Source organism: Palaemon carinicauda, chromosome 2, assembly GCF_036898095.1.
Source record: "Palaemon carinicauda isolate YSFRI2023 chromosome 2, ASM3689809v2, whole genome shotgun sequence".
In the NCBI taxonomy this organism is placed as follows: domain Eukaryota; kingdom Metazoa; phylum Arthropoda; class Malacostraca; order Decapoda; family Palaemonidae; genus Palaemon; species Palaemon carinicauda.
This window is the reverse complement of record NC_090726.1, coordinates 105,338,330-105,348,329: the sequence shown is the minus strand read 5'-3', so window position 1 is coordinate 105,348,329 and position 10,000 is coordinate 105,338,330. Positions and strand designations below refer to the sequence as shown.

Sequence of the window (10,000 nt, the reverse complement as noted above, 5' to 3'; positions counted from 1 at the left end):
GGCCACTTTCCTCTTGCTATGGGTAGAAGACACTCTTTAGCTATGGTAAGCATCTCTTCTAGGAGAAGGACACTCCAAAATCAAACAATTTTTCTCTAGTCTTGGGTAGTGCCATAGCCTCTGTACCATGGTTTTCCATTGTCTTGGGTTAGAGTTCTCTTGCTTGAGGGTACACTCAGACATACTATTCTATCTAATTTCTCCTCTTCTTGTTTTGTTAAAGTTTATATAGGAGATATTTATTTTAATGATGTTACTCTCCTTAAATTATTTTATTTTTCCCTTTTTCCTTTCCTCACTGGGCTATTTTCCCTTTTGGAGCCCCTGGGCTTATAGTATTCTGCTTTTCCAACTAGGGTTGTAGCTTAGCAAGTAATAATAATAATAATAATAATATTAATAATAATAATGATAATATATATATATATATATATATATATATATATATATATATATATATATATATATATATTTATATATATAATAATAATAAAAATAATAATAATAATAATAATAATGATAACATATACATATATATATATATATATATATATATATATATATATATATATATATATATATATATATATATATATATATATATATATATACAGAATTATACATAATGATAAAAATTGAATACTGATTATATATGTGACTTTATCTACAAGCATTATCATTGCATTATCAAAAATTATGTTAGATATGTAGGAACACATTTTTTTACCTCGGCAACGTTGCCAGACAGATATCCGGAACAGGAAGTTATAGCAATGCGCCAAAAGCTAAACCCTGAATCAGCTGAGCCTAGATAAACAAATGAAAAGGAGAATATATCATAAGGTAAAAATATATCAGTATATATTATAAGTCAAACTAAATTATGTTTTCTATGTAGATATTTTAGGTATCGGCTTGTAAAATAATTAAAAAGATTTAAAGCTTTGTGTTTATTGACCCCTTTCAGCGAGGATAAATGAAAAATGTGCTTTTGTAAAGTATTTAATCAGTCGGGCACATGGGTGGGGGGGGGGGGGGGATGGGGTGGCCGCATAGAATTTGAACGCCACGTGTCTCGCCCTGGGAACCATGGCTATGCCACTGGAATGTATGTGAAAATAGGTTTGATTGTGGGAAATACATGGTTTACAAATCAAGCATAGGTAAGTATACTTAGGAAAGGAAAATGCAGAAAGAGCGAGATTTTGGTATATTTTGCCAAATGAGTTGATGGAAAAGCAAGTTGAGGAGATCATTTGGTTGAAGCAAAAGTTAACATAGATAGAAGTTGGAGAAGAAATTGTGACACTTGGCTGTTGATGCACTTGAGATAAGAAGGGTTGATAAGATCATAAGAAGGAAGTGCAAATAGTGTATAAGGAGATAATAGATGAACTGTGGCGTGGTAATGTTGAAAAAACAAAGGAAGATGGGATTATTTAAGATTCTATTATGGGGTCATGGTAGCAACAATTACTGTTTGTTGTATAAGAATGTTTTAGTGAATAAGAGTATTAAGTGATGGAATGAATGATGCAATAAAGAGTTTTAGTGAAATAAAAAAAAACTCATTTGAGATACGCGTAATATCAAATGAATATCAGGTGCAGGGTTAAAAAAAAAAAAAAAAAAAAACAGGGATAGGATAGTCAAGAATAAAATGAGATAAAAAGAATTGGTCAGTCACAGAAAGAAAGGGAAGGTGGAAAACATAAGATTGTTTCACAGGAAAGCAAATGAAAAAAAAAAGTTTAGTGGGAAAACAATTTCAGCCTAAAAGAGGGTAGTGAAGAGGTGCTGTGCGATATGAATAGAAGTTTCCATTGATTGAAAAAGTACTTTGATGAAGATTTGTTGAATATATAGTACGAAATAAACAGAGCAAAACTGAGAAATGAAAGACTTGAAAGAGTTAGAGAACTGGTGAACATACTTGTAGGAGGGTCTGTTGACGATGTAAATGTAAAAAAGGCGATTGTTATATAAACCCGTCTGGTCAAATTCTTATTGTAAAAGGAACTCCACGTGACAAAAGGATGGGAAGAGGAAAAAAAAAACTGTAGGGTTTAACAAAAAATAGTGTGTATCTGGAGCAAGTGTTTGTAAAAGTAAAATAAAAAAGCTATTTGTACCATACTTGGACATAGGAAAACAATTTGATAGAATTATTAGACAATGCAGTAGATGTTCAAAATGTATTGTATAAATGATAGGCTGTTGAGAGCAAGCAAAAGTTTTTTTTTATTATGGAAGTGGGTTGTGTTCTCAAGCATGCAGGCAGGAGAATATCTGGTTTATGTGAAAATGGATCTAAGGCAAGCTTTGTAATGTCTCCATGGCTTTTCAACATCTTTATTGATAGACTGAGGCAGGAGATTTAAACATTGAATATAACAAACATGCAATGGAATAAGTAAATGAGTTATGAATGCATTTCTAATGGTTGATGTTTGAAAATAATACCATGCTTATTGGGGATATTGAGCATATACACTTCAGAATCTGTTAATGGAGTTTTAAAATGTTTGCAAATTTTAGAATACATGTGTACAAGAGTGTTCTGATACGAAAAAGATCGGGAAGGGGATCGATGGAGTAGTGAAGGATATTATATAAGATGGAAGATTGTGAGTGCTTGAATGGCATAGTAAATAAAATGGGCTATGATGAGATGAGAGAAGGGGCTTACAGAATATGAGAAGCAATAGAAATGCGAAGCAATACAAAAAAATAAAGCAAAAGATTGATAAGAGGCTTAAATATCCTGTAAAACCCATAGTGAGGATTTGTGAAGGTTTTGAGCCAAGTCTCCTTTTCGTAGAGAAAGGGGTAATGATGGCTATAAGAAATACACATTCATAAGGTAAAATGTGAAGAATAGAATATATATCTATTGTATGTCAAGTTAGAAAAACGATAAGCCCTAGGTAATATAAAAGTGAGTGACGGTTGATATAAAAATGATAATATATATGGACAACATAATCAGATATTTATTTTTCAAAAAGTAATCATCCTTTATTTATTTTTTTTTTTGGTAAAATAAAGTTATTAATAGATAATATTCACATTAATTGGAATTTATATCACATATCATTATACACACGGGGTTTATTAAACTTGATTTCTGTCTTGGCATCAGTGGTAAAGTGTATGAAAATGTTGACCTATTATAGGATAGTTTTAGGACTTTTACCATATTTTTAAAGACTTTTAGCTGTTATGCATCCGTGTGGTTTATATATCTTATTTATCAGTGGGAAATAAAACTATAAAAGTTTTAATTAGGTAAAGCTATACTTTTACTATAATCTCTTTTAGCTGAAGAGGACAACGTACCATTAAAAAGTCCAGTCTCTACTACCACCTATACACCATCACACTCCTCCTTCTCATGGTCCTCATCAACTTCACCTGGAAGATCTCTACCACACGAATGTGGCATCAGTAATGTTACAACTCCAAAATGGAATCTCCGGATCCTTGGCGGACGTGAGGCACATCCTGGAGAATGGCCATGGCAAGTGGTAATTCTTAACAGATATAGGGTATGGAGCAATGGCCTATTGTTACTGAACACTGTTTTCTTAATCCATAATAAAGTTTTAGCCATGACGATACTGAAAAATTAAGATTTTTCACCTTACTTGCAAACTATCTATGTAAGCGAGAACACCATTCCTTTAACAAGAAAAATGGTTTGATGTTCAATTGTGAATAGCACTTTTCTTACTAAATTTTTTTAGACATTTGATTTATATTATAAAAGAGAACATTATGGTATGCCGATTTTCTATGAAAGGGAGTTATATTTCTTGTTAATTATGTCCCAAATATAAATTTATGGACTCGGCATATTCTTTTTTATCTGAATTAACAATGTACTGATTTCTTGTCTTTCATAGGAGGCTTTCTGTGGTGGCACATTGGTTGCTCCTCAGTGGGTACTGACGGCAGCTCATTGTGTGAGAAGGAAGCTTTATATTAGACTTGGAGAGCATGACTTGGCTGTGAGAGAAGGAGCTGAGTTGGATTATAAGGTTAATTTCTTTATCAGACTTTTCTTTATTGGATTTTTCTTTATGAGTGGGTGATAGGTTCATCTGCATTTTGATATTCTGAAGTGTTGAGTAAATGAACATAAGATGAAGCTCACAAGTCCTTGGAATTCTATTTCACTGAATACTAACTCAAATTGCAATGTTTCTATTCATAGATTCTTCATATTTTTCTTTATTGCAATCAGGTGTCTAGATCAGTTACTCATCCAAAATATGACTCTACAACTGTTGATAATGATGTGGCGCTTCTGCAACTCCCAGAACCTGTAGATCTTGGTCCAAGGATTTTCCCGGCTTGCCTTCCTGAGCAAGGGGCCTCCTTGCCAGTAGGTGACTCTTGCACCATCATTGGATGGGGAAAGGAAAGGAACACCCACATCTTTGGTACAGATGTCCTCCACGAAGCAGAGGTAGTTGTTGACTAGTTTGTGCGAAGAGAAATATTTTTAGAAATAATAATTTAATTTTCAAAATGCATATCTTCATTACACATTTTTTTTTTTTTTTAGTCCTTGGATGACGTGATTTTAAAATCCGTGAAGATTTAGCTCTTAATCATCTATTTTTCATAGCATTTGATATATGTGAGTGAAATATCTGTATACAAGAGCGTGAATGATTATAAAGTTTTATATACATTTCAGATATCAATAAACTGCACACCCAACTTGAGACAAGTTCATTAAAGTACATAAGCATGTCCATTTCAATGGAATGCAATAAAAACCGACACTGAGTGGTAATGTAAAGATGGAAAATGAAGTATGTATTTGTTGCTTATTAATATGAATTTCAGGTTCCAATCATAGCCAGCAACGTATGTGAAGCCGTCTATGAGGACTATTACATCACATCTAATATGTTTTGTGCAGGATATAGAAGAGGACGTGTTGATTCATGTGCAGGGGATTCGGGTGGACCACTTTTATGTCAGCGTCAGGGTAGATGGTCTGTATAATTTGCTTTTGAAAACACAAGACTCGTCTAAGACTTTGGGGTACCACATGAATTATATAAGACAAAACGGTACATTGCTTTAATTTGTGTGCCTGTCTGTCTCCTTAATTTTATGAAGAATTGACAGTTACAATATATGGCAAAATAGTAAAAAAAAAGTAAATATTCATTATTAGGTTTCCTTTAAAAAAAGATAGGAAATTTCTTATTCATGTGAATTGACTGTTTCTGGCATTTTACTTAAATATAATTTTTCGATTATATATCCATCATATTTTGTGTGTGATATCGTGTTTTTTCCAGAATTACGAAAAAAGAAATTTAATCAGTTTTTATTTGTAAAATTCATGTTTTTCTTTTTTCAGGTATATTTATGGCATCACTTCTTTTGGCGAAGGATGCGGCAAAAGAGGGAAATTTGGCATTTATGCAAAAGTTTCTAACTATCGCCATTGGGTCCAAAGCGTCATTGCTGCTCCAGATCCTTGAAAGTTATATTTCTGAAAAGATTTTCGTTTTGGGACAGAGAAATTTATAATGATCATTTTGGTAATGAAAAATTATATTCATGGGGCTTATGACAAAGATTCCTAGAAAATGGTTATCGTGCAATTTTAGTCGATCTGGCTGGAACATTGCTGGTGTTTGAATCACTTGTACTCTTCTGGTATAAACATGCGAAAAGGCCGTGATGTGGTGATTGGTTTCCCCTTTCTTTTCACCATTGACTTTATCAGATCCTCATAGCATTTCCATAAAATATCTTGATTTTTTTTATTTATAAATGAGTGCCAGGTACAAGTGCAGTTATTATAAGGTTAAAGAAGGTACCATTTTCATGTGCCAGGTGTAGCTGGGATCTCACATTGAAAAACATTTAACCAGAGTATGTCGTACTGAAAAGGGGTGATTGTAGAGGAGTAAAGTAAAAGAATTTTGCTTATATGTTGATTTTTATAGCAATTAGAAATAATTTGTCCACCATATTTTTAGAGCAAATATCAGAGATTTTATACATGGGCAGTTGCAATGTTTGAGAAAAGGAAAGTCACTCAGTAACATAAACGCGTTTGCTGCTGTCAAAATCATCAGTTGCTATTAGGTTTTCAGATACCAGACAAATGTTCCTGTAAAGTTTGAAGAGTCTTATATGCTTAGTCATGCTTATACAAGTATGCCATAGGAATAATAGTGGTATGAAAATCATATGACCATATTAGGTTTATTGGTAAACAAGGAAAAAGAACTGAAGGCTTGTAAATCTTTTTCAAACACTTGTCCCTCTGTGAACCTGAAAAACAAGAATTTAAGAATATTCAATTTAGCCGAGTAGAAACTATCGCTAAAATTTAAACTGCTTCACCTTCCAACATAATGTATTAAATATCTAATTTTTAATCCTTATGCAAGTGACAAATATTATATTTTGCTTAATTATGATAATTAAGTTTCGCACCAACCCTTGAAGCATAAGTTTGTCTTGACTGAGTATATTTTGCATTAGGTGTTTTTGATCCTTACTGCTGGTGCAAGTCACTCTTTTCTGTGCTTTCCTTACCCTTCTTTGTATCACAGAGGGAAACTCCAACACCCCCCCCCCCCCAAAAAAAAAAAGAAGAAATTGATTTTGCAAGAAAGACGATAGTAAAAAAAAAAATAGAAGCAGGTAGGGCCATATAAGATTAATGGGTGTAATCAGCAACATCACATTATGCATTACAATAGTGTATCCAAAACAAACTTAACTTGTGATGTTGGATTACCTGTCCAGAAAACTTGGTTGTTCCTCCCTCCCTTAACGTGTTTGCCTTAAGTACAAGAGGTAATATTTGTGACTCATAAGAAGATGAGAGTGTGAATACTATCATTCCAATCGGCATTTAGAGAGTTTCATTAGACAATTGTGAAACCATTCATTCCTCTCATAAATGTTTGAAACACCACAAGCATGGTATATTTTATACTAACAATCCTTCACTGGAAAATTAGAAAACGACTTATTTGCTTCTTAGCCTTCCTTAACTTAATCTAACCTGAGATGCCAGGCTTTTTTTTTTTTCAGGTAAGGTGAGCCCTTAACCTTAACCAAGAAGTGTGACAGTGGAATATATTGAGAAGGAGCTCAATCTAGTTTAATTTAGGATGCCAGCTCCTATCTGTCCGGCAGACATGTTGCTTAATTTAAGTTTAGGAGGTCAAAGGTGGTGATTCAAAAGTAGGATAGGCTATCCTCTCTTGTACCTTTGCCAAGGTAGTTCCATCTAATTATGTTGTGACGGTGGTAGGAGAGAGGTTGTGACTCAAAGGCAGGATGAAAGCAACTGAGTTAGTTTATTGTAGAACACTCTCCTTTATATACAAAAGCTCAAGCCAACAAGAATTTTCATGTTTAAAAATTGACACTGTTACAGAGGTGAAAAACAGACATGTTTATTCTGGTTCTTTTTAGTGCGAGGGGAGAGTGAAGATACAAGCACAAAATGAACTATGTACGATCGTGTGACACACGGTTGGTACATGGCTCCCCACCCCCCCTTAAAAATGACAGACTGACCATGTTAGATAGGGCGTCCTGAATCTGGAGAGGTAGTAGTAAAAACTGCGCCGATTAGCGGCAGTGAGTGACTGTAGAAGTCGTTGGTTGGGGCGCGAGCGAGTGGTGGATGATGGGTGGCTCTGTTGCCGCTCTGGCTCGTCACGGGTAGGCGTGTGTGTCCTACGGCATTCAAAGGCGTGTCCTACGGCATTCATAGGCCTACGGCATTCATAGGCGAGTGTGTCCTACGGCATTCATAGGCGTGTCCTACGGCATTCATAGGCCTACGGCATTCATAGGCTTGTATATCCTACGGCATCCATACGCATGTGTGTCCTACGGCATTCACGTCAGCTTCGGTTGAAGTTGAATAGGTGTCCTCTTCGTCACGAGTGGAGGCATTGATGGAGGGCTTGAAGTGGCTGTCCATATGGGCGTCGGCTTTGGCCATCAAGTCCTTTAGGGGTAAACTATCGACATCGAGTATAGCAGCGCATACAGGTTTGGGTAAACGGCTTACCCCAAGGGCATGAAGTAGGTTCACCTCACGAGGAGAGCCGTCTGTGGCAGGTTGCAGGCGAGTAATACTGGTCATTTTCCCGAGGGTTAGCGAAGCCCTTTGGTCCCCCAACGGTTGTTGAGAGAGCTAAAAAAGCATTGCTATACGGGCGGCTGGCGACGGCGAGTACTGCTGCAGAAGGTATGCGTTGACGACGTCATAGTAACGGTGAGAGGGGGATGGAGGCCAGAGGAGCGAGTCACTCCGAGGTCACCAATGTGACGGTGGTAGGAGAAAGGTTGTGACTCAAAGGCAGGATGAAAGCAACTGAGTTAGTTTATTATAGAACACTCTCCTTTATATATAAAAGCTCAAGGCAACAAGAATTTTCATGTTTAAAAATTGACACTGTTACAGAGGAGAATAACAGACATGTTCTTTTTAGTGCGAGGGGAGAGCGAAGATACAAGCACAAAATGAACTATGTACGATCGTGTGACACACGGTTGATACAATGTCATGGGAAAACTAAATGCCCGATTCTTTCACTCTCTTATGAAATGTGGGGGATACCTCATGCAATAGCTGAGGAAAAGACCCAAAACAACTACTAAGATTATCACATAAGCAAACTTTCACTAATAAACTTCATATCCCTTACAACGATATCAGACCAAAACCAATGCGGAAAACTCATCAGAATATATTTGAAAAGTGTTACGAACGTAAAAAGAGTTTGTATGATCTGAAATATATTTTTTTCTCCCCTTTTGAGAATGTTGAATGAATAATAAGTACATTTTGTTTATAGCTCTGCATTAATATTTAAACACTTTCAGCACTAGATATTCACAATTCCTTATATTTGTTAATAAATAATGAGTAAGGATAATTACTCTAATACAGATAAATGCATGAATATATATAAGAATATTCTTGACAAGTTTTGAAAGCTTTGGAAAGAAGTTTGCAAAAACATTGGCTCAACTGTAAGCCTAACAAGCAACTAGATTAAATAGACAAAACTAGAAAACTGTTACATAAGACAATATTAAGAGCAAATTAGATACTAGCTGGTCGATATAACATACAGAAAACTATGATTATCAGTGGAACCTTACAAAATGAAATACTTTCTCTGTCACTTTTTGAACCAAGACTAACTTGGAAGTAAGAAGGTCGTTAGCATTCATGCTCCCAGTTGCGAATTGCCAGGTAGTTGGAAAATACTTGAGAGTTGTAAAAATGACATTAGTAGCAAGGAAGCTTCCCGCATTAGCTTATAAACTCAGTAACTTGCCCAATATGGTAGGAATGACATCAGTCAACAACAATTCAAGATCATGCCTTTAAATCATAAGGAATCTTGGCTGGGAGTTCCTAGTTAACCCTTTACAAATATTTCATTGCTCCTTGCTGCTTCTGTTGTAAGAAGATGTGGCAATGTTTGATAAACCGAGGGGGCTGCGGGTACAGCGAAACATCGTTACAAAATCAAGCAAAACCAAGTTAAACCGAGAATCCCATTGTCACCCAAGTACCCATTAGCCGCATGGTATAGCTTGACCTAACAGGGTATTCGACACATAATTGTATAACTATGAAAGGAATATATGCGACACTGGATCTTATACTCACATACTCTATTAGATTAAATTTCTATTAGATTAAATGAGTATCATTCATGAAGTACAACAACTACGTACTTTTCTCCGCTGCAACTCTGTAGAGCTATTGTGCGTTACAGAGAGCTACGAAAAAAAAAAAAAAAAAACTATAATAAAAGTGGTAAAATATAGAGAAGTGGCTTACACGAATATACTGTATACTGACTAAAAAAATGGGGATTTGAGACAGGAACCTTCCCTTAATGACTCAAAACTACTGATTAGTGCAGAATTTAGAATCATACAGCATTATATTCTACTTGATACCAAAAGCAATCTT

At 35.2% G+C, this 10,000-nt stretch overlaps 1 protein-coding gene across 1 annotated transcript in view; it reads left to right on the top strand.

Moving 5' to 3' along the window:
- Positions 1-10,000, top strand: part of LOC137619011 (uncharacterized) — a 128,803-nt gene that overhangs the window by 117,975 nt on the left and 828 nt on the right. The window contains exons 4-8 of the mRNA XM_068349213.1: positions 3,322-3,548; positions 3,906-4,040; positions 4,247-4,471; positions 4,858-5,009; positions 5,384-10,000. The exon at positions 5,384-10,000 is cut by the window's right edge and continues 828 nt beyond it. Of these exons, the coding sequence (XP_068205314.1) occupies positions 3,322-3,548; positions 3,906-4,040; positions 4,247-4,471; positions 4,858-5,009; positions 5,384-5,507 (863 nt within the window). The 3' untranslated portion in view covers positions 5,508-10,000. The remainder of the gene's footprint in view (positions 1-3,321; positions 3,549-3,905; positions 4,041-4,246; positions 4,472-4,857; positions 5,010-5,383) is intronic.